Source organism: Lachancea lanzarotensis, scaffold LALA0S02, assembly GCF_000938715.1.
Source record: "Lachancea lanzarotensis genome assembly LALA0, scaffold LALA0S02, whole genome shotgun sequence".
Classification (NCBI taxonomy): domain Eukaryota; kingdom Fungi; phylum Ascomycota; class Saccharomycetes; order Saccharomycetales; family Saccharomycetaceae; genus Lachancea; species Lachancea lanzarotensis.
In genome coordinates this window covers 448,446-472,337 of record NW_019212880.1, presented here as the reverse complement: position 1 = coordinate 472,337, position 23,892 = coordinate 448,446, and the positions used below count along the sequence as shown (strand labels likewise).

The 23,892-nt window shown below is 44.1% G+C and overlaps 8 protein-coding genes, 1 non-coding gene and 1 pseudogene across 10 annotated transcripts, besides 2 other annotated features; 6 read left to right on the top strand and 4 right to left on the bottom strand.

Moving 5' to 3' along the window:
• Positions 1-40: 40 nt before the first annotated feature.
• Positions 41-2,632, bottom strand: LALA0_S02e05402g (LALA0S02e05402g1_1; the record flags this gene model as incomplete). Its single annotated transcript, XM_022773785.1, has 1 exon — positions 41-2,632. The coding sequence occupies one exon, from the start codon at positions 2,630-2,632 to the stop codon at positions 41-43; it is 2,592 nt and encodes an 863-aa protein (XP_022627277.1).
• A 1,581-nt stretch (positions 2,633-4,213) lies between these two features.
• Positions 4,214-5,691, bottom strand: LALA0_S02e05380g (annotated as a pseudogene). Its single transcript is given in 4 exon segments — positions 4,214-4,672; positions 4,674-5,057; positions 5,057-5,182; positions 5,185-5,691. Coding segments are annotated over 4 exon segments (1,476 nt in total).
• Positions 4,214-5,691: a mobile genetic element (Ty3/gypsy transposable element).
• A 3,085-nt stretch (positions 5,692-8,776) lies between these two features.
• Positions 8,777-10,978, top strand: LALA0_S02e05358g (LALA0S02e05358g1_1; the record flags this gene model as incomplete). Its single annotated transcript, XM_022773784.1, has 1 exon — positions 8,777-10,978. The coding sequence occupies one exon, from the start codon at positions 8,777-8,779 to the stop codon at positions 10,976-10,978; it is 2,202 nt and encodes a 733-aa protein (XP_022627276.1).
• Positions 8,777-10,978: a mobile genetic element (isolated transposase of Rover hAT-like DNA transposon).
• Positions 10,979-12,161: 1,183 nt separating this feature from the next.
• On the top strand, positions 12,162-13,331 carry MCY1 (LALA0S02e05336g1_1; the record flags this gene model as incomplete). The annotated part of the gene is made up of 1 exon (XM_022773783.1): positions 12,162-13,331. The coding sequence occupies one exon, from the start codon at positions 12,162-12,164 to the stop codon at positions 13,329-13,331; it is 1,170 nt and encodes a 389-aa protein (XP_022627275.1).
• Positions 13,332-14,100: 769 nt separating this feature from the next.
• Positions 14,101-15,768, top strand: SNU71 (LALA0S02e05314g1_1; the record flags this gene model as incomplete). Its single annotated transcript, XM_022773782.1, has 1 exon — positions 14,101-15,768. One exon carries the CDS (start codon positions 14,101-14,103, stop codon positions 15,766-15,768), a length of 1,668 nt encoding a protein of 555 aa, XP_022627274.1.
• Positions 15,769-16,916: 1,148 nt separating this feature from the next.
• Positions 16,917-20,774, top strand: MSB2 (LALA0S02e05292g1_1; the record flags this gene model as incomplete). Its single annotated transcript, XM_022773781.1, has 1 exon — positions 16,917-20,774. The coding sequence occupies one exon, from the start codon at positions 16,917-16,919 to the stop codon at positions 20,772-20,774; it is 3,858 nt and encodes a 1,285-aa protein (XP_022627273.1).
• A 112-nt stretch (positions 20,775-20,886) lies between these two features.
• Positions 20,887-21,810, bottom strand: EAT1 (LALA0S02e05270g1_1; the record flags this gene model as incomplete). Its single annotated transcript, XM_022773780.1, has 1 exon — positions 20,887-21,810. One exon carries the CDS (start codon positions 21,808-21,810, stop codon positions 20,887-20,889), a length of 924 nt encoding a protein of 307 aa, XP_022627272.1.
• Positions 21,811-21,965: 155 nt separating this feature from the next.
• On the top strand, positions 21,966-22,562 carry LALA0_S02e05248g (LALA0S02e05248g1_1; the record flags this gene model as incomplete). Its single annotated transcript, XM_022773779.1, has 1 exon — positions 21,966-22,562. The coding sequence occupies one exon, from the start codon at positions 21,966-21,968 to the stop codon at positions 22,560-22,562; it is 597 nt and encodes a 198-aa protein (XP_022627271.1).
• On the bottom strand, positions 22,519-23,404 carry REC102 (LALA0S02e05226g1_1; the record flags this gene model as incomplete). Its single annotated transcript, XM_022773778.1, has 2 exons — positions 22,519-23,172; positions 23,252-23,404. 2 exons carry the CDS (start codon positions 23,402-23,404, stop codon positions 22,519-22,521), a joined length of 807 nt encoding a protein of 268 aa, XP_022627270.1.
• Positions 23,405-23,694: 290 nt separating this feature from the next.
• Positions 23,695-23,810, top strand: LALA0_S02e05204r. The gene is made up of 2 exons: positions 23,695-23,733; positions 23,766-23,810. It is a non-coding gene; the product is annotated as a tRNA-Leu (tRNA).
• The last annotated feature ends 82 nt before the right edge of the window (positions 23,811-23,892 follow it).

Below are 23,892 nucleotides of genomic sequence, written 5' to 3'. Positions count from 1 at the left end.
AGTCATCACGGTCTTCTTTGAAGGAAATCAGGCACTATAGCTAAACATTCTCGGCATCACTCAATGAGAGGCTAAGGTTTGCAGCTTCATTTCGAGATTGAACTGGCCAAGGTTGAGTGCTCTCATGTGGAGTCTTGAAAAAGTTAAAATTCACTTGTACGCTGTCCCAAAATCCTGGTGGAAGAGGAATGGAAGTTTTCTCAATAGGCGTTTTTGCTCTTTTCTCGGATGATCCCCTTCGTCCCATTGGTGTATCCTGGCCCCCAGAGCCAAACGCGTTTCCATCCGAAAAATCACCTACCAGACTTGATTGCGGCGTATTGGCTTCATTACTAGACTTGTTTTCGGTAACAGGTCCGTGAGGATTCTCTGCATAGCTGTCAAAATGGAAATCAGCCGGCAAAGGTTGAGACACGTCCGGGAACAAATGATGTGGATCAAATCCTTGTGTGGGTGGAACCCCATACGATACGTTTGTAGTTGTGAAATTGAAGTCGCGCGGCGGCGCTGGTAATGGAATAGATGGCGGTGCTGTCGAGGTAACTGGCATGTAGGAAGAAAACGCATTGGAGCCGGTATATGGAGCAAGATTCATAGCAGGATCATGATAAACTGGTTGCACCTGCGGGCGAGGTGGACCTGACGGGAATGGTGAATATACGCCGAAAGGTTGATTGTAATCTTTGATCCCACCGGGCTGCTGTAAAGGTGGACTATTCCAATGGGTAGCGTTTGCAGGAGAAAGCTTTTGAAGTTCTAAATCGAGGCTGCGGGCTGGGCTTGGAACCTCTATGGGTATGCAGGTATTTTTCTGACTTTTTATCTTGGCTTTAAATCGTGCAATGACAGCGCGAATGTATTCTGGGTTTTGGCCAAAAGCGAAAAGCACTTGACCCAGAAGAGTACATGTATTCCATTGTTTCCCAAGTGTGAAAAGAACTCTTTCGAGTACATGGTAGCATTTAAGAGCGATTTCTCTAAAGATCGAATCCGGGTCGTGCATATGATGCACGAAGATGATCATGGCTTCAAAGAAACAATATGCATGGCCCACGTATAAGTAACCGGTTTCGTTGCGATCCAAAAGAATTTGGCCTATCAAGCTTAGAGAATGTGCGGCTTGGAAGGCAATACCTGCCGAGACGTATTGTTCGTCACTGGCCGCTTCCATGTCGTGGATATTGGATTTATGCAAAAGACACAACGTCTTGTAATAAAAGGCATTGACAAAGGCTTTGGGCAAAGAATGTTTGGTGAATATTTCGGCGTTGGAGCTGTAGCTCAAAGTTGTCGGTAAGTTTTTGCGCCAGCGTTGAAGAATAATATCAAAATGCCTGATGAGACTTCTTTTGTCCCTGTGAGTTGCTATAGGTGTATTGAGTTCTCGTGAGATTCTGGACATGATTTCTGCGATTTGAACGGTGCAAATGACACAGTCTCGATAGTCCAAAGGTTGGAGATGCCGTGGGTCCTGTTCGTCGAATACAAAATCGTCATGCGTCAAAACTGGGATATCGCAGTCTTCGAGATTGATAGCCTGGGGGCGACCGATAGAAATAGAGGCAAATGTGTCCAGTGTGTAGAGGACCCAAAAGATAAGTTTGCGAGTCTTTTTTTCATTGTTGGTCAATGTAGGATGGAAATCTGTGGATCGATGAAGTCCGTGTGTAAAAGCAATCGTTGCTGCGCTCTTCATAAAGTACAAAGGCGAATGAATGAGATTTTTTTCGTGGAATGCCTGCTTGCTGAGTAAGATCATACCTTGGAGTAAAGCGATTTCATTCTCCTCGTATCTACCATCGTAGAGCGACTTGGCACGCTCGTAGAAAATGTTGGATGCCAAGTCTGTGGACCCATCTTTATCCATGAGCTGTGGGTTGTTGGATAGCTTGACAGCGACACATAATACGGCTTGTAACAGGAAAATCGAGCAAGTATTGGACTCGTATTCTTTGAGAAACCCGGTTTGGTCCATTAAGGGCATGAGTGGATGAATCCAAACAAAATAAAGGTTGACCAACTCATCGCAAATGGTCTTAGAGGGAAGTAAAAACGCTCCAGAGATTCGTAGCATCTCCATGTTGGCGACACGCGGGTTTCCCTCGCCTTCGCGTGGCAAGGTTTGCCGGAGTTTTTGTGCAGACACGAAATGCGATTCGTCCGGGAAAGAAGAGCCTGTTAACAGACTGAGGAAGCTGGAGGATCCGAAATACACATGCACGCGATCGCGGTCTCTACGTTCTGCATCCACGAAAAAGCCGGGTTCCACGCCTCTTTTGCGTAAGTAATCGTCGCCGTAGGGCATCCCATTGGAAACTGCTTCTTTGACGCTTTGTTCGTCTTCCGGTCGACGATGGGGTTGATGGTCATCCGGTGGGAGTTGACGTTGAGAGCCAGTAGCGACTGCCACTTTGTCTTTTTCGTCCAGCTGGTCCTGTTGGACATTGTCCTGGTTGTGATTGTGACGGGACCTTTTCACGACCCTTAGTCTGCACACGAGTCCAAACGTCTGGCACGAAGTGCATGGCATTCGCACATGCGCATCGCATCTCACTTTTCTAGCATGACAAACCTCACACGCCCGTGTAGTTCTTCTTTTACGGGATCTGAACCCTGTTTTCTCGTTAACCATGGGAGACGAGTAGGAGGCGAGTAAGAGGCGAGTAAGAGGCGAGTGTTTCTTGGTGATAGCCTTCGAATACTAATATTCAACGCACTTCTTATACCGTCAAGAACTTTCCGAACCAAACCTTTTTGTTTCTAGAATATGGTTCTTTGACTAACCCGTAGGATGACTACTTTTCCGGTCTAAAATGTATCGTAGAACCGGCTTCAAAAAATAGCTCTGGTGGGTTCTTAACCTTAACCTAGTTCTTGACCTACTTGGCGACCTACTTCGGACCTACTTCGTGACACTACTTCTCAAGATAGATGCTGTAGTTGCAAAGTAAACCATTTGCAACCCATCATTCATCTACAACAAACCTTACAGTAATGTATAGACAATACAATTTAACTATCAAATTACGTCAAAATGCTCCTTACATATTGTAGTTTTCAGTTATTGTAATCACATTTTACCAGCGTTGGCAGCCTTTGCAGCGCTTGCAGAGTTTGCCTACCTTTTGCAGCTTTTGCCTACCTTTTGCAGCTTTTTGTCTACGTTTTTACGCTTTGTCAAGTAGTTCGCTGTGGCTACACATTCTATGCACACCAGTAGCTACCACCAACAAGACAGATGACTTGTACAATTGTAAGCAAGTGTTAGTGTACAAAGAAGTGTGGCCATAGTTACGGGAAATTCACCGTTGTTACCTGGAATAGTTTGTTTGGACAATGCATGGGTTTTTGTATAGAAGGGGTAATGATTTGCGTTAGTCGTAGAAGCACAGTTGAACAACTGAGAGCGTCAGCGATCAGTTGTGAAAAGTAGAAATGGCTGGAAGCACAATTGAACAATTGAGAGCGACAGCGATCAGTTGTGAATAGTAGTCTATATCGTAAGCCCAGCTCAACAATTGAGAGTATCAGCGATCAGGTTTGAACAACGTTAGTATTGAGAGCACAATTGCACAACTGAGAGCGTCAGCGATCGGATTTGATAGTGGTGAATATTGTAGTGAATATTATAAGGACAGTTGTGAATCGCTATTAAATTTGTAATGAGTATTGTAAGCACATTTAATATCGTAACCACAACTGAACAACTGAGAGCGGCAGTGATCAATTGTAACCGCAGGTGAATATTCTTATCACAATTGAACAACTAAGAGTATCAACTGAGAGCGTCAGCGATCAGTGGTATAAGTATCACGAAGTACAAGAATCTATAAAAAATCTCTAATCCTGTTTGATACATCATTCTTGTTCCTATATCTCGCCTCGTCTCCTTCAGTCTGTGCTATATTACTTGTTCCTAAGACCCACTTTTATATGTTATTCTTGGTTCATCATAAAACTCTGTTATTAATTCATGTTGAGCTTTCGCTCCTCTCTGACTGTTACACTCTCATCTCATTCTCTCGGTATTGTGATTCCTTCAAATTCAGCCGTCTTTTCGTCATTCGTCTTTATTCATTCCATGACATCTCACAAGAATAAACCTTTTCCAATGTGTCATAGCCAATAATCTCTGTAATTTCTGAACATCGAACAATCTTATCCAGTGGATGATATAGGTGGCTGGGTGACTGGGTGACTGGGTGACGGCGCTTCAGTTCGGTGAACGCACTTCTTGGCCAATGTACATTAACACCTTGTATTTTCTAAGGTGATCGGGGATATCCCATTCTTATGCGTTATTATGCGGTAAGCCCCTCCATATATTCTTTGTACGCATTCTTGTAAATATAAAGTCTCTATGCAGCAACACCTATTCTCCCACTTTGAAACCCTCTTCTCTTCTCCCTAGGTTCTTTGATATTTGCATATCAGCCCGGTTTCCTGTTGAGAAATCTTTGGTCCTCAACGCAGTTGCTTGCAATTGTTCGATGAGTTGTCTTCGATCGGTGTTTCTCGCATTTCCAATATTGTGGTCTAGTAATGGTTCATTCGGGCAATAGCCTAGGTCCACCTAAAATGAGGAGGCTCTGATCGCTGTATTATAACTCGCATTATAGGCAAATCCCAGATGTGGTAACTTGTGCCATGCATTCTCTGCGTTTTGTGTATAGCCTGGTAAGAATTTGTATACACCTCTCCGACTGACGATCGGCTTGAGGGTCATTGCTGATGAACATGTTTAACTTGATACCTAGTCGGTTCATCATTATTCTGAATGGCAGCCTATCAATCGTATTAAAAAATCCGTCTTTTGCAAAGACATAACGGAAGAGAAGGTCGGCTACTTCACCGTTAGTTGACTATTACATTAATAAAATGTGTAGGTTTCGAAAACCGATCAACCGCGACATGGATGATGGATCATGAGCTTTCATCAACAGACATTGTAAGCAGCTCTTCATGTACTGGTTTGCACTATGACACCTTTCAGGCCAATAGTACTTCTCTGTCGCCTTTGCATAGGTGATATTCGTACCAAAATGCTCTCCAAATAGCTGTAATCGTGATGCGTCGCCAAAACTTCTTCATGTCTTACTGCAGGTACGACAACCCTTTCATTATAGTTTAGTGTATCCTCTCAATATCCGAACTTCTTCGGAATTCAGAATACTTCAAAATATCGCGATACCTCTCGTACCCAGTAGAGTTAGCATTCAAAATGCTTCCCGCGTCTATGCGTTCCAGAAACATCAAGGCTGCAGCTCCTAGTGGATCCTCTTTCAACTCTCTTTCCAGACTCCTGGATTTATCACGGTTACAGCGTCTAGAATCATGACCTCCGGATAATTTGCACTTGATATTGCATCCGCTAACACAGACACTCAAGTTTGAAATCTTACTCGCTTGATTCTTCTAACCATGTAGAAATACTTCTGGTTCCTTTTGGTTCTGGCAAGGTAACAAATTGAAATGGTCCGTCCGCAACACAACTTCTTTTCCATGAAGAAGGTACTTAAAGTGTCTGAGAGGTTCAATGATGCCAAGTTATTCCAGTTTCATAGCTGGATAATTTCCCAGGGCTCCTTGTAACAAAGAGGAAAATTGTTAGACTACTTTTTTGACTTTTTAGCCCTCATCGATCAGTGGTATAGGCACAGTTGAACAACTGAGAGTGTCGGTGATCAATTGTGAAGAGTAGTTAATATTGTAAGCACAACAGATCGCTATCGCTCTCGATATTCAATACAAGTGGATATTCAAAAAATCATATCATCAATCAATTGTAAAAGATAGTGATGGCTATAGCGTACTTTCACAATTGGCAATATGCTCCTTTGAACGCTTGGGCGACACCAATCACTTGTAAGCGGTTAGGATGGCTATTATCACAGTTGCAAAATTGACACCGATCAGTTACATCAACTGTGGACTTTCTAATCACGGTACGCCCTCATTGATGAGTTGTGAATACTGTAGTCACTATGTCATGAAGATGAAAGAAGTAAGAGCATCCGCGATCAATTGTGGATGCTAGAGACGGCAAAGCGCATTGCTGGCCGATGAAAAGCCTCAGTCTCAAATTGTAAATAGCAGAAATAGCTACTAACAAGTGGGGGAACAGCGTCAGTGATCAATCGGAATAGTAAAGATGGCCAAGAGTACAATTGAGCAATCCACGACACCAGGGACCAATTGTGTATTGAAATGTACCTCGAACCTAGGTTGAACATTCTAGATGTCCCTGATGCATCATACGGAGGTTAAAGATACACTGAGTAACAGAATTAAAGATCAGGCCACTTTTCACTTTTACATGATGATTCGCTACAACTTTCGGAAAGCTTTCTTCTGTGCGAATTTGAAGTCGGGAACTCGTGCGACTCAGATTTGACGCTACGAGTTGAAGGCTCTGTGTAGCGCTCTAGTTGCTTTTTGAGTTCCTCATTCTTCCTGCGTAATGCTTCATTTTGTTTCGCTAGTTCCTCATTACGCTCTTTCTGTTCCCGGTGTTGCTTCTCAGTTTTCGATTACAGAACGGAACCAACAATATCTATTGCTGTACCCAAGCTATTCAAAAAGAGGTCCATAACTACTGAAGTGCTTCTTCACCGAGCACTCGATTGCCAGGTTTTGTAGTATGATATATAAATGGTAAATATGGCATATTTATATATGTATCTTTCTCATCGAGGGCTCGTTACTCGACTGCAAGGATCTTGGTACTCAGACAGCAGCACAAGGAGAAGACCAACCGTTCCAGTAACATACTAGTCAAGGGACTTGCACTGGTATTCGGGCTCAGTTTGAATTTCGTAACGGGTTGAGATGAATGTTCCGTATCTACAGAATCAAACTATAATATGATGGAATAATTAAGGATGACCTCAATTACTGAGAGTCAACATTATTGGCGACTCGATTTCATAGCACCTGTTCTTCGAAAGATGTCAACTGGGGCATTTTGGTATTGGGCTATACTGTTATGTTTCAAAGGCGCCGGGCCTTGATAGTGATCCGAGAACGTTTACAGTAGATTTTGTCGAATTTGGTGGAAACTGATCACCTTAAAGGCAGTCAGCACTTGGGTGGAATTGAGAAGCTGCATGTCAAAGCGCGTATAGTGATAAACAGGATGCTCAACTGCTTCTACTAGACTTCTTGTTTTACGAAGGTTGACCTCACAGAGGGAGGTCGTGTTATACTCATTTCTGCAGTTCATTCTGACCATCCAGGTAGCATGCCTAATCCCAATTTCGTCTTGCCACATCAAACGGAGGTTTCATTATAGGCCTACCTCTTAGCAGTGAAAATAGTTTAGAAGCAATCAAGAGACAGTCTTTAAACTCCTCGAAGACTAGGAGAATTACAACGCTGCTAGCCGGCTACCTTTAGACTCCGTAACCGATGCCTTAATTGCCGTTGTAATGGCAATTGTTAAAATTTACAAGTAGCCATCATTGCTATCCATGATCGATCGCTATCGCTCAGTTTCTCAGTAATCCTCATAGACCTCAATTGTTCTGGTCTGCTGACACTGTCCTCAAATGTTCAATAACGTTAGCATCAGCGGGTAAATGTTCTGATCAACCACAAGATCTGCAACTGCTTATGTTTATCACAGCTTTGAGTACGACTACAAGTATCCCGGTCTACTATATCATACTTGAGACGTCTAGTTCTGGTCGATGTAGTCATTTTGAGCTTCAATTGCAGACTTTCCATCCAGAAAACGGGATAGACTGAACTACCAAGAATTGAAAATGACACACAAGATAAAAACACAGAAGAGAGCTCTCCGATAACCAAACTATTTTTACAGCGCCCTATTTCAAGCAGCTGGGACACTCGTAGCCAATCGAAGGATACACCAACCAACAGGGAATTAAATACAAACGACAATGCTTCGTCTAATATCGTTTCAGTGGCTTATCGAAGCTGTTCAATGAACCTTGAAGGGGCAAAATCAGTGACACCGTCATGTAAGAGGAGTCAATCGATGCTTTCACAATGGAGACTTCTTTCATTAGCCAATAGAGATCTTTCGCCAGCGGCTTCGTCTGCTCTGCGAAAGGGCCCGCGATTTGACCGTGCGTATCACGACTCGATTCCACATTCCGATATTGACAGTAATTATCATTCAATAGATACAGCTCTGCAAGATCTGCTACGGCGAAAAAATGAAGAAACTGGAATGTTTATTCAAAACCCGGTATTCCATTGATTTCGACAAATATCCAACTCCTTGCAAAATATCAAACGAGTTGCTCTCTGGTGAAATACATGTCAAGAAATTTGAGACCTAGCTGTCAGCATCTGAAAAGCACCTCAAGCAAAACAAAATTGATGCTTGAAAGCCTTTCAATATATGTACAAGCTTTATTGACTTTTACAAGAAAAGCCCAGAAATTATAAAGGAATTCGACCTTGTGTTGATATTAACTATCCTTCGACTCAGTGTAGTCTCAATCCACAATGGAGCTCTAATGCTCTCAATTGTTCAACAATATTAACAGCCAGGGACTAACTCAATACTATGCCACTGACAGAGATGAGGTTTCCGAAAGTACCCGAGTTTTGTTATTCTCACGATCCGAAACAACCCGTTTCGTATAGCGCTATACTCCATTTGGGATAATAGGTACCTGGAGGAACCCGTTTGAAATGTAGCAGCGACCCGATAAGTACCCGAGCGCGTCTTTGGTTATATGGAACGCGTAAACTTTCAAAGTAAATTATTATGAAATGGGAACGGGAATAAGAACACATCTTTTGAATGCAGGGCCCTTACCAAATCGCCCTGATGGATTATCTTCCTGACATTGGAGAACATGAGTGTACATTGGATCACAATACCGATTTTGAAGGGGATACAGTACTAACCGGTCGTGAGAACGGTATTCATTCCATTGGTAATTTCTCCAAGCACATTAAGGGTCATCGCTCAGCCCGAATTCAATCTCTAAAAGCTACCACAATGAGAGAGCGTATATTGAACACTCAGGTGGTAAAATCTCGCCCACTTCCGCTGCCAAGTGATATCGTTCGCGAATGTGAGCATAGTCCTGGCTCCATCGCGACTATTGGTTTTTTGACAGAAAAACTGTTGCCAACCTCGTTTGTCGGCTCCAAAATGTGGAAGTGGATCTGCAAGGCATGCCCTGAGATGTCATTTATTCAATCTCAAACCACACTAGATGCGAAACTCGAAAGCTATTTGGAATGGCTTAATCAGGCACTTAAGGTGGCTATGGAACATACCGACTTTATAAACATTGAGCTCAATTTTTGGCCTAGTCATGAGGGTACTATTAACGTGGGTATTTCAGCCTCATTTGCTCCCAACTTGTTGAATGACAAGGCATTGCAAGAAGTGGGAGATCAAGCACTACTCAATAACTGTCAAGAGCCTTACAACAGTCACCTTTTGGATTTGGTTGAATTACCGTGGCTACCTGATCCAGAAGAAGATATGGATTTCGAGGCCTCTGACAATTTCCCGGTCTATGAGGTTTTAGATCGATTCAACATTTCTCACAAAGTTAGCTCTTTTACCTCTCACAATGACACTAATAAGATAGTCATACCTTATTCCAACTTCGAAGGAATTACGGAACATCTGGAGGCGAAGATATTAATAAACAAAGAAAACTTACACCATATTCGCTGCGCAAGTCATATATTGAACCTTCTATTTCAGGAAATCGTGAGGAAGCTGAAAGAAGATCAGAGATTTGAAGAAGGCCTGAGGAATATAAGTGCTTTCGCGAAAGCAATCAAGAGGTCATCCGTCTTAAGATCCGCTCTAGCAGATGCTGGCTTGCCCTTGATACCTTCAGCCCCCAAGACACAAGGGATTATTATTTGGAAGCAAATCGCTACCTTTTTGAAGCATCATGACGATTATGCACACTGGGCTAAACGATCGAAATCAAGAGCGGAGCTTTTTAATTATCAAACAAAGATAGAGGGGTGGTTTGAACTCCCGGAAGAGACAATGCAACTATTTGAGTATTTTACCAGCTGTTGCTCGATTTTTCAAATAATGAGTGGTAACCTGCAAAACAATGCCGCAAACAACATAGCTAATGCAGTCACTTTCTATGGCACAATGAGAGAATATTACAACCTATGCAGTGTTGGTGAAACGGAAAACGTAGAAACACCTCCAAAGGGTTTTTTCGATTTTACATTCATCAATGGAAAATCTGACCTTCCCGAAGAAACTAAGAGTACTGTTTTGAAGGCGGTGATATCCTCGAGGCCCACATTTGACGAATACTTCGATCGATACAGAAAGAACGACATATACTTTGTTGCTGCGTTCTTGGATCCTACTATCAAAGAAAGCTGTTTTAGTGAGCTTTTAACCGAGCAAGAAGGTGAGTATCACTTCCAAAGGGTAGAAAAGTATGTCAAGCGCTATCTCAGGCTATGTGACCCCCAAAAGATTCCGTGCATTGATTATACGCTTGAGCCGGTGAAATTAAATCGTGTGACCAAGCTCCCAAAGCCAATTGTGCGTCCCAAGCAGTCAGTGAAGAGAGTCTCTAAAGTCCTCGAAGAATGGGATACCTATAAGGCTGATAGTCGTTTATCCTCAGATTCTGTAACAGATGCAGTGAGATGGTGGCATTCCCGACGCCTGATCTACCCTTATTTGTTTCCGTTGGCTATAGGCATGATGTACACAAAGCTCAGCACCCGCGGCATCGAGAGAACGTACAATACTGTTGAAAAATCAGCGAGAAGTAACCATAGACATCTTGGTAGCGATTTTGAAAAGAAAACCATACTTTTGAGAGACCGCTTTTCTAATTTTGGCCTCTTCGACGAGAAACTCCTTATATCGAGATCTAATGATCTGGATGATACATCCTCGGATGAACAGCCATCCGAGTATGATGATAATGATGATGAAGAAAGTTATGATGACGACGATCTCGACAGCCACTCGGCAGTAGGGTTAGCATGCTGACATGTATTGAGCCTTGTTTTAAGTATAATTACACTCATCGGGCCGATGCTTTATTGGGCCTTGAGAACGATACTAAACGCTGCTTCAAACTATTCCTGTAATGCTTCGCGGTCCCAATCCATCGGAGGGTTCGTAAGTATAACCCGAAACACCCGTTTTTGCAACTTGGGTTGCAAATTTGTGATCCGAATCGATCCGCTGGAGATGTCCGTTCTCTCTGTTGATCATGGATTGACGAAATATTCTAAAGCACTTAACTAAAAGTTGAAAAAAGTGGCATAGAAAGAGAATCGCCTGGATGTCTGCCAAGTGTGTGGTCTACTCGCAGAGTCATCCAACTGCTTTCGTTATGTGAAAGAAACGGTTTTTGACGCAGTCATTGGTCACGTGATCCGGAGGATTGATAACCATAATGGAGAGACAGAGAGAGAGAGAAAGTAACTTCGCGAACGGCAAGGCCCTGCACGGGTTCCACTCCTCACGACCAAATCGTTGTACCCCTGGCGATATGCCATCATCTCTTACTTCAACAATACATGTAAATTGGGCAATTGGCTTGCCCCGTGTTTGATGATGACTGCGACAAATTGATTCTATAACTACAGCTTCTTAGCTATCCACCTAGTCATCAGAAAACCTGTAAGCATAATGCCACTTCACTAGCAAGAAGCCCTTAGTAGATCGAAAGTAGTTACCAATTTTGTCGCGATCATAGACTTTGTGCGGCTACCTTTCTCGTCCTGTAATGGCTTGTGGATATCCAGTGGGTAATCAAAGGCGCAGTTTCTCATCGAATGCGTGGGCCGATGACATCCCGCATCCAAATTCTGGGTCTGTATCTCTTAAAACCACTTCTTGTTTGGGTAAATCCCTCGTAGCCTTCTCTTTCCAGCGTTTTCCTTGATCTCTGGTTCTCCCTCTGACTCTCGTTGCATGCCCAGACTATGTAGAAAACGTAAAAGGATGGATTCCAAGGCTTTTCCTCTGGCATAGCTCGAACTTCAAAAATCTTAGTCTAGTTCATAACTTTTCCCCACGTTAAAGTCCATCACCTTTCCGCTGTGTTCTACTGCTCCTGTTCTAACCTAAAATCGCTGACTCTAAATCTACCAATTCTACAATTACATCAAACTGGTGGAGAAAGATCTACTTTTGCCACTAGAAAGCAGCTTATATTGCCCCAATGGCAGACTCTCTGAACTGGAACAAATGGGTAACCGTTTCTGCTGGTCTGGTGACCTTAGCGTCGCTTTACAGCGCTGTTAAAGCATCCACCAAGCTGTCAACGCTATCACCTCCAAGACATAGCGTTGCTGAACTTATAGGCAACACACCAATGGTCAAGATCGAGTCCCTCTCGAAAGCAACCGGATGCGAAGTGTATGCCAAAATGGAGCTCTCTAATCCTGGAGGCAGTGCCAAAGACAGAGTAGCGCTAGGTATAATACGAGCAGCCGAAAGACAAGGTCTTTTAAGACCCGGCAGTCCAGATGTCGTGTTTGAAGGCACATCTGGATCCACTGGGATATCCATAGCCACCATTTGCAACGCTCTGGGCTACAAAGCTCACATTTCGTTGCCAGATGACACTTCTATTGAAAAACTATCGCTTCTAGAGAGTTTGGGTGCTCAAATCAACAAAGTGCGACCCGCAGGAATTGTTGATCCAGAACAATACGTCAACGCAGCTCAAAAAGCATGCGACAATCTCAATAATACGCAACAGACTGAGGCAAGAGGTGTTTTTGCAGATCAATTCGAAAACGATGCCAACTGGCGTGTACACTTCAACGGGACAGGACCTGAAATCTACAAACAACTGAACGGACGCATCGATGCATTTATAGCAGGCTGTGGTACGGGCGGAACCATAGCTGGTGTCTCTAAGTATTTGCACGGAAAACTGGGCGCCAAGCTGAAAGTCGTCCTAGCGGATCCTCAGGGCTCAGGTTTCTATAACCGCATTAAATTCGGGGTTATGTATGACCGTGTCGAGCAAGAGGGCACCCGTCGCAGACACCAGGTGGATACCATCGTAGAAGGTATTGGTCTCAACAGACTGACTCACAACTTCAACCAAGGTGAAGCCTACATTGACGACGCAGTGCGAGTTACAGATGGCCAGGCCATTCGCATGGCAAAATACCTCTCCGTGAATGATGGTCTTTTCATTGGCAGCAGTACAGCCATCAACGCTGTTGCAGCCGTCAAAGTTGCCGAGACTTTGAAACCGGGATCAAGAATAGTCCTCATAGCATGCGATAGTGGCTCCAGACATCTGAGCAAGTTTTGGAAAGAAGCTTTGAAAGTGGACGCAGGCATTCAGTTGCAAGAGGTTTTGCAGGAGGTGTGAAAGCGAGTGGGGTAGATAGCGGTTGAGCGGTGGTGCTATCCGGCGTTGTCAAAACTAAATGGTGCTTGTTACATCTCGCAGAATAATCATTTCGATTAAGAACTAGACACTTTGGGAGACGGCTCTTGATAATCGGTCACTAGTCACAATGAAAGCATCATTCTGTTCTTTACCGCGTTCGATTAACAGGTCTCGATTGTCCTCTCGATTGTCCTTCCGTATTCCAAAGCTTCTAAGGAAAAACGAACACAACTATCGCTTTGATATTTGAATACCTGGAAATATCTCTAATTACACACCGAAACTCGAATGCTGCCTATACCTCGCCAGAGCTCTTCTTGATAATACACGCTACCGATCGAGAAACATCTTCTAGAAGAAACTTTACTCCCCACTACTTCCTACTGAACCTTTTTTTTTGCTGAACCACACTGCTACATCGAAAACATTCACTTAGGACAATCAATACCACAATCTTACTGCTCGATTGGTATAATCGTCCCAGCGTCGTCAAATTATCTGTAACTTCAGGTAAAACCAAAATCTCAAGCCACAAGCGCCCGATCACCTTCAAAATCTAAATACATATGCTAAAACAGATTATCAAGGCATTGACTAAGTTCAGAGACTCTAGGTATGACATTCACCTTGCTGCACTGTTTACCGTTGTAATGCCTATAGTCAAGCTAATTTAATGAACATACATGGTAATTAACAAGTAAGAACTAAACCATAATAACAGGTCGTCATTCAACACCGCTAACTCAAGATGAGCTCTATGGTTTACGTGTGCCCCAGTGCATATCTTGCTTCTCAAGGTGCCGAGCAATGGCATAGCGAAAGCTTCAAGCCCGGGTTTGTCCCAATTCTGAGAACCAGTTTATTGAGATTTAGAGATGAGCTTGACAAAGTGGTCTCAAAGGTAAACCAACAAAAGTCAGCGCATACATACCAGACTTCTGACGGTGATACTACAACTGTGGTGGAGAAACAATCCGCTTCTGAGGTCATCGGGCAAGTTTCTGAAGACTCGGCGCTGCATAATTACCGGGATCTAAAGCAGTTTTTACCAATCACGCTTGAACAGCAGCTATGCACCATTTCCGTGAAGGGTCTTCCGAGTACGTTGGTAGAGACGCAAATAGCCGAGTTTGTAAACGTGTTGGAAGGTCTTACAACAGAAAAAGTGGGAATTACGAAAGTATTGCATAGTTGGAGTTTTTTTAAAGGATTGGATTCTACGGCTCTTCTTCTGAGATGTACTGACTTGAAACAATTACCATCAGTGCTTGCATTTTGGAATCACCTTTTCTCTCGATGGTCCGAAAAGGACGATATCCTTAAACTAAGTTTGCATCAAGACGAAAACACAACACGATTTTTCAAAGATCATATGGAAGATGCGACTGATGAGGTTCCGGAAGCTGAAGTGGACGGGCAAATCACAATTTTGGGCAATTTTTTGAAGAACTTGAAACAGTCAGATTCACAAGCGGGTGAGGAGAACCTGTCGGTAGATTATCATGTAGATGTCAGCACTTTGAGCGATTTGCCGCGATCCTCGCTTGAACAGCTTTGCAAAGACGTTGTGCATTTTCGAACGCGTGTCGTAACGATCGAGAAGGAGAAGCGCGCTAAAGCGGAGTACGAGGAAAACAAGCGCATGGGACAACATATGAAGAACGTTTTTGACCAAATCCGCAAGAGCAAAGGTAACGCTAAACTAGCAGAAGATGACGAAGAATTCGACGGTTTAGAGGATGATGATGCTGGATATTTAGAAGATGACCTGGTGGTAGAAAAACGTGAACAAGAAAAATTGCAAATGGACTCGGACCGCTTGTTTACGGAACTACTGGATAATCTTGCCACTAAGATTGAGCCACGGCTGCAAAAGCTACAGCAGCAACTAGCGCATGAAAACAGCTATGAACAGACACTCGAAAAGGAGAGGCCGCTCTATTTGAAAGAATTATTGCATTTGGCTTACAGCCCGTACTACGATCATCATCGGTCTTTCAAAGACGAGGAAATTCGTCGCGATAACAAGGACCGGGATGTAAACGGAATAGCAGAGCCTTTGGTGGACGAAACTGTGGAGAAGAAAGAAATGCCTCTGGTATCTGAGCCCAGTAAATTTAAGCTGCAGATTAGTAAACCAAAGGAGGAGGAAGAAAAAGATAATGGAAAACTGCTACAATCTGGCGAAGACTTGGATATGCTTTTGCAAAAATTGCGCGATTCAAACCTGGTGCGCGATTTGGCAATCGAATTTTTAGGCGAGACCGATCAAGATTTGGAAGATTATATTTTCGATCATCTTAAGGAGCATGCCAGTAGGGCTGAATTACTCGCCGAGCTGCGAGAAACTTTTGACGAAGACGCGGAGGTGATTGTGGATCGGATTTGGAGCAAACTCGAGAGCTTGAGCAGTTAAAGAGATGCAAGAAGCTTGGAACTTGGAAAGAGCGCGGGCTGATGAATTGAGAATTGCTGTTGAAAAATGGCATCGGGGTGCTTCAGGCGAACGAAGTAACGCACCAAGCTACTTCGATTTCCCGGTATACAGGAGCCAAGTCACTGTCGCTGTGGATGTCCATGTCGTACCGAGTGATGTACCTTGGCTAGACATTTTCTAGTTGTTTGAACGACGGATAGTGCTATAGAAAGCTCATTGCTTCGATAAGCATCAATGACAGCTCACCAAGGGACATAAAACGAACTGGGAATGTCCTCTACCAAACGGTAATTACCTGTCACGTGATCCATCGTTGTCAGAACTCAAATCGATTTCACACCCTTCTCAAGAAGTATTCGCACCTATTCTCTCACCCTCTAATCTAATATATCGTTCTCCTTCCCCTCCTTCTCCTCCTCCCGCTTCGATCATCTTCATGTGAGTTCCATTCTAATGTTCTGGCCCAAACTTTCTCATCTCCCGTCACGAGACTTGTTTCTCAGATTTGATTTCCCAATCGGGTTATAGATCTGAAACCACGAAAAACAAGAAAAAAAAAAACGAGTCCTCTAATACAACCGTTAAGAGATTGAACATTCTCACATCTTTCATTACCACTTTTTGTCACTAGAGAATGTGTGTTATTTCGTGTTAATCGTGGATTGATCACCTTTAATCACTCGTCCAACCTTCAAAGTTTTCCGTTCGCTTATATACTGCATCCGGTGTCTATCCAACGCAGTTTCCAGCTTTTGAATAGGGCAAGTAACGGACCTGATTTTATAAAACGAAAACCAGTTTTTGAAACTCAGTTTGGTTCCCCCTTGTTGATCTTTTTTAGTTGCTGAGAGCAGTGCGATAGAACAGTACTTGCAGTGTTTGAATCTGTTGTTCTAATCCATTCGTTTGAGAGAAACAAAGCTTGAAAAAAGCTTGAAAAAAGCTCCAATCGTTGCCTCGAAGTGCGTTGTTTGTTTGTTTGTTTGGCCCCTGAGCTTTATTCTCGTCAGTCCATCAAAGTGTCGTTGTTTTCGACAACTTTGGATACCGAAATTACCGTTGCGGTTGTGTTTTTACCCTAGTCACTCTTTCCAGTCACACCCACTCTTTTTTCGTTCACTTTCATCATGAGACTTTTCAATCGCTGGATCTTAGCCCTCTTGGCTGCCTCCGCCGCAAACGCTGACAGCTACGCTGATTTTGCAAGCAGATTGCAGGATCTTTCGCGGTCGTCGCAACAAGAACTCAGTACCACCGGAGCAAATTCAGCTACTTCTGCTTCTTCAGATACTTCTTCTTCCTCTTCATCCTCTACTTCCAGCTCAGCCACGACAGCTGGTGCGTTCACGACTTCTTCAAGCTTCAGCTCTCCGTTCGAAACCGATACAACGTCCACAAGTGATGCTCCATCTCAAACGACACCATCCTCTGTTGCTACTACTTCTATTTCTTCATCAACGGCTTCCACTCAAAGCACACCATCTGACGTTGCTATCACCTCCGATTCTTCATCAACCGCAGCTCCTCAAACTACCACTTCCTCATCAACCTCGGCTCCTCAAACTACTACTTCATCGTCGACAAACAACTGGTGGGATTGGTTAAATAAATCCCAGACCTCTTCTACAACGTCAACTGCACCAGCGTCCTCTACGACTACTCAGGCTTCGTCTGCGTACCAGTCGTCAGCTGTATCGCAAACGTTTTCCGCACCAACGACGTCGTCTGATGTGCCATCTTCTACTGCTAAAGTTGAACCTTCGTCAACATCAACATATGCGGCTTCAACCACCAGCCCATGGTTCTCTTTTGAGAGCCAGACAACATCATCTTCGACCCAAGCCGAAAGTTCTACAACGACCCCATCTTCATCTACAGAAGTTGAACCATCTAGTTCTACTACACCGACTCCAACTTCATCTACAGAAGTCGAACCATCTAGTTCCATCTCTTCATCCGAGTACTTCTGGCCCAGTGAAAGCTCACTCACAACACGGTCTTCGACTTCTGCTACTACGACAGATCTCTCGTCAACATCCGCTGATGACTCTAAGCCTGCGACCTCCTCTACTTATTCTCCCACTCCACAAACCACTTCTGAAACGACCTTCGCCGAAAGCTCAAGCAAGTACACGACATCGTCGCTGACCCCTACGTTGACCTCCTCGTCCGATTTAGCAACAGCAAGTGGTGACCAGGCAACACAAAGTACTACTGCTTTTACAACATCGACCACGCCTTCTTCTGAAGCGACCTCGTCTTCCCAAGACAACCAAAGCTCAAGCACTGGAACATTTACGACTCCAACAACCAGCTCAGAGGCTGTTTTCACCACCAGTAGCTCTAGCGACATCGTCGCTGCTTCAACGCCACTATCGTCGGAGAGCTCCTTTGGTACTTCCACATCTGCCATTAGCGCTTCTTCCGAGAATAGCTACTCCGCTCCTGCTACTTCGAGTACTGAATTCACACAGGGAGCTTCTTCTGAAAACAGCGAAGCTATTTCAACGTTTTTGAGCTCTGCAACAACTTCAACAACCTCTCCCTGGGCTAGCAGTTCTAATCCAATACCCTTGAGCACTACTGCCACGTCTTCGTTTTCCGATACCTCAGAAGCTATATCGATACCCATAAGCTCGGCTACAAGTGCCACCACGGAGTCTTCATCATTGTCACCACAGAGCGATAGCTTCATGGCTTCTTCTTCAGAAACACCCGCGACATTTTCTTATTCACCCACCTCTATTGCAACCGAAAGTGAAAGCTCTAGTTTCAGCTCTTTCTCAGCCGGCGAGACGACAACATCAAGTCCTTACACGAGCGAAGAAAGTTTCACCTCCAGCTCTTATACTCCTGTGGAAAGCTCGCATGCAACCTCCTCGGAGTGGTATCCTTCAACTAGTCAGTCCGCAACCTACTCGTCGCAACTGTCTCAAACTTCAGACCTGGCGTCCTCGACATTTTGGTCCCAGAGTTTTGCCTCGACTTCCGAATCCTACCAGCCTGAGACATCAACTAGTGAGGATTCTTATAGCACTCAAAGCTCCGTCTATACCAGTGCAACTCCCTCGTTCGTTACGCCTACGAGCGATTATTCCTCGAGTTCTCAAAGTTCTTCTGTTAGCACCGTCATTCCCACCACTTTGAGCTCCGACTTGAGCTCCGACACGGCAAGCTATCCAGTGACTTCCTCCTCAACGTTTTCCCTAACATCGGGAACTCCCTCCTCGAGCCTCTCTTCTCCTTACTCAGAGTCTCAAACTTTATCGTACAGCGATTCGAGCTCTGTGGCGTCGCAAACTAGTACTTCGGAAACCTCTCAGATACCCTCAACAATGCCATATTCCGAAACTGCATCTTCAGCTATATCCTCTGCTGTGAGTTCTTCAACGAGCGCGGGATCTACATCTCAATTTTACCCCTCCTCTTCCAGTTTCCAACCATCCACGAGTTCTGCTACAATTTCCGGAACTAGTTCTACTTCGGATGTCGCAAGTATCACTTCAGCTGCCACCTTGAGCTCTGGTACTACCGTTTCCCAAACATCTGAATTCTCGTCCTCATCTTCCTCTGAGGTCAGTTCTTCGTCTTTCTCGACGTCATTATCAGAGGCTGGTTCCTCAACGTCTCCGGAGTCGACATCGATTTCATCCACAAAGTTGAGCACTTCAATTTCCTCATCTGAGCAAGTGACATACTCTTCTAGTTCTTCGGTCTCTCAGAGCATAGTTTCTTCGAGTATTAGCGTATCGGAGGCAAGTAGCACGAGTTTCGCTTCTTCGAGCTCAACTACGGAAATCGCTTCTCCCGCTGCTACTGTCACGGGATCGTCAGTGCCTCAAACGCAATCCTTGCCACCAACAGAGTCTGCTCCGGCGCCAACTGAAGTGGCTTCGAGCTCGATCCCAATTTCCACTAGTCAGATAAGCTCCGTGCCATCATCTTTTGCAGAGCCCTCTACCACTAATTGGCTCCCAACCGCTATGGTTGCTGCCTCTGCATCTTCTTCTGTTTCTACTGCTCGCGGTAGTGCAGAATCTGTTGATCCCACACAAGCCACCAAAACTCTTCCTCAAGCGATTGGAGCGCCAACTGATGTTAATCAACCAGACGGGTACAGCCTCATTACCATAGGTTTCAAGAAGTCACTTAACTATCCGTTCGTGGTCGGAAACCCAGTTACTAGCGCGCAAATTTTTGCCTACCTTCCGCTCACAATCAGACATCCATTTGACGAGACATTGAGTAATGTTGAAGTGGCCAGATTGGTTCCACTCGCAGTCAAGGGGAGAGACTATCTCTTGACCGTGGCAGAGATCTATTTCCCCGCAGACCAGATTTCAAGCCTCCAGGAACTAATTCAGGATGAAACCAGTGACTTCTACAGCACTAGCGATCAACTAAGCAGTTTTGTCGATCCTACAATTCCTTTAACCGGGCTTGTTGATTCCGGTGCAACCTCCTCCTCCGATTCTAATAGCAGCTCAGCTTCCTCAGACGCTAGTGGTAATGTTTCTTCAGGTGGGAAACAATCTTCGGGCTTCCGTAGCGCTGGCACACTTGGCTCGTCAAGTTACAGCGCCAATGCTGTTGGAACCAAAGGTTTTAGCAGCAAGAAAAAGATCATTGCGTTGATCGTAGGTGTTACTTGCGGAGCATCTGTTTATTTGGCCTTGATGGCGGTGGCATTCAGATACATCGTCAAGAGAAACAGATTGAAAAACAGTGCGCCACACCTCGATGAGACATCCAGTTTCGATTCAGGATCGCATGCTGGAGCCTTGAATGACAACGAGAAACATGTTGACGACCGTTCGTCAATTTCTCCAAGCATGCGAATCAACGATTGGATGAAGCAAACTCATTATGGTGACGCAACTGAAGTAGGACATCCTGTTGCATTCGCGGACCATGAAAGAGGAGGTACTTTGAAGATATCAAAACCAATCGCTACAGAAAACTCTTTGGGTTGGAATGAAATTTGAGCCAAGAGTTGTAACCTTTATATAAGCATGTATAAGTTCGTCATGTCAATGGACATTTGTATTATTATTACGATACAACGTTTAAAGCTTTCAGCTTCAAGGGCTAAAGCATTTACTCTGACAAAAATTCGATGCACGACGTATAGAATTTATCAGGAGCATCAGCCATTATTATATGACCAGTGTCGAACTCGACTACTGAGTGATTGGGGAAATGCTTGCCCAAAGAGCTGTGGGAGTCACGAAATAAAGGCGAGCGCAGACCGCGCATGAACATAACTGGTGCCTCCGTTTTCAATTTGAATTCGTTGTGAGGAAGCGTTGAGATTGTTGGGCTATCTTCCACGACGTTTATCCAATCTTTCATTTCACACAACGGGAGGCGGTAATTCACATATGGATCGGCGTCCCTCGTAGCATCGTAAGTCTTATCATTATCCTTGACCTCCAAAAACCCTTGCGCGAAGTATAAAGCTAGTCCCGGATAAGTATTCGCAGGTAGTGCTCGGAATAGCTTGAGAACGTTATCCTTCCAACCTTTGACACCCCTCTCCACCTTCACCGTCCGATTGCAGATCTTAAGCATAAGATCATAATTTGCCATGAAGGTGTCACTGATGGACGAGACCTTATATGGCGGCATATCTATCGATATACATTTAACAACATTGATCTGGCGGGACAAGGAAGATAGTAATCCAACTTTACCACCCATTGAGAAACCAACGATTGAAATCGGATGATTTCTGCCGAATTTGTCATGAAGAAACGTCACAACGTCTTTCGTTAGCGTTAGATAGTCGTACGGTCTTGCCGATGGTGATTTGCCATGGTTCCGAAGATCTAGGTTGTACACCTCAGTATTCAAATCTTGGGCCATTCTTTTGCCAACAGCTGCAAAAGCTCGCGTGGACCCAAATAGACCATGTAAGCTAACCACTATTGGCTTGGAAGGGTTCGGACTTGTAGGCTTGAATTGTCTGAACGCTAGATCAACAACGCTCTTGTAAGGAAGGCTTGAAGATGTAGCTTTCATAGCTTTGACGTGCCCCAGGAAGTATTTCTAGTGGGGCGTAGGCCGGATTGGTCGGAAAGGTTTTCGTGATGGAATATAAGTGTTCATCTCAGGTTAATCAAATCGTCTTAGAATCCTAAACCGAGTACAGTAGCAGTTATAGTTAACGAGTTCCAATGTCTAGACTCAGAAGGTTCAACAAGGGCGTATTGGACAAAGTACATGGCAACAGCAATTACGACGACGACGATGGCGAAATTCCAATCCATCCAATGGACGTAGAAGAACAGGAAGAGTTCATCGGTAACTTGGAACTTCGGAATAATGCAAGCAATAATCGAACTGTGCAAATCTTGAGCGTGGCATATGTCATATGTTGCGGGGTGTTTCTGTCGCTGTTGGTGAGGGTCAAAAAGCTGGGTAAAGACAACGGAACCTCAAATTCAACCCACAAGCGACTGTTTTTGTTTGCAATCAATTCGATTATCTGTTCGTTGATCACCTTGAGGTACGAAATCATCAAGGATGTGTCGATTTCGCGAGCTGTAGGGGTACGAGTGAACAATGCTAGGATTAACGCCGTGAACTGTACCCTGCTGTTGCTGATATCGTGGGAAGTGGTGGACAAAGTGGAAAAAGCGACTATGCAAGCCCTGTTTCACGTTCCCTTGGTGTTGTTTGTGCTGTCACAGGTGAGCAAACGATGGATGAACCAGTTGCAAATGGAGATCAGCAGTTTGCGTGGTCTGAAGTACAAATACAAGAATGTTTGAGGATTTGAATTGGCGAGGTTCCATTTTTGAACTTGAGCATTCGTTTCAGTTTGCGTCGATCGCTAGATATTTCGATGATGCGGTAGCAAGTGGTAGCGGTCTTGTCATCGGAGATGATCTTCACCAGTTTGGGGACCAGGGATGCTGAACTAGTCAACGCGTAGGATACGGGTCCCAAAGACGCTTCTTGCTGCAGAAATCTGAGACGACACACTCGTGAAAACACCAATGGGAAGTGAAATTCGAGCTGCGATATCAACAGAGACACTAGGAAGAAATTGCAGTGTTTGACGACAGCGACACCGTCAATTTCAAGCGGTGTCAACGAACTGCTGAGCGTTGCGTTCACTGTAACGGCAGAGATAGTGGCGAGCTGCAAATCCATATGTTTAAGAACAGAAAGTGGCTGTTCCAGCAGGTTTTTGGTCTTCATAACGGAGAAAATCTGGCATTCCAGCGTCAAAAGAACGCAATTGTCGCTTGCAATGTCAACCGTGACTCGATAGTTCAGATCTCGCCAAAACTGCAAGCATTGTGTGAACGCATTTGCGAGTGTCTGCGTCACACCTTTAAGAACCATTTCTTCATTGGAAAACAGTACGATTTTGATCTGCAATGGAGAGTTAGCGTTAGTAAACGGTATACTCAGAGAGAATAACGCTAAATCTAAAAACTGTGAGCTTACGTACCTGTAAATGTTTTTGTCTAGGCGGTAAAACGATGGAATGTTCATTAATAGCGTTTTTGGAGTCATTGGACTCGATTGAAACGGAACTTTGCCATTCAGAGTACACATTTCGTTGGTCATTGGCCAAGAATACAGGCTCAAACGATATATACATCTACAGAAGCTTGCCACTTTGGTTTATACACCGAAATTGATTGTGGTGTCAGTGATTTGAATGCAATGTCAATATACTTCAGAGTAATATTAAATAGCTTATAGAAACACACATAAAGACAAACTCGAGCAGAAATCAGGGTTCCAGCAGGACGATAACAATTCGGGAACTAAGATGTAGATGGATATAGGTTCAGAGCCCTAAACTGGGCAGATTGTTAAATGCATATTTGAGCACATGACCTTAATCTGGGTATGGTTACAAGGTGTTTGCCATGTTTTTCAACAATAGGTTGTTTGGCCGAGCGGTCTAAGGCGCCTGATTCAAGAATTCAATTCTTAACGCTGTAATACAGCGGAATCCTCAGGTATCGTAAGATGCAAGAGTTCGAATCTCTTAGCAACCATTATTTTTATTAAATTTAAATGTTAAATTGATAATCGATATATAAAGAAAGGCGTATCTGTCAGTCTTGTACGAACTTCAAT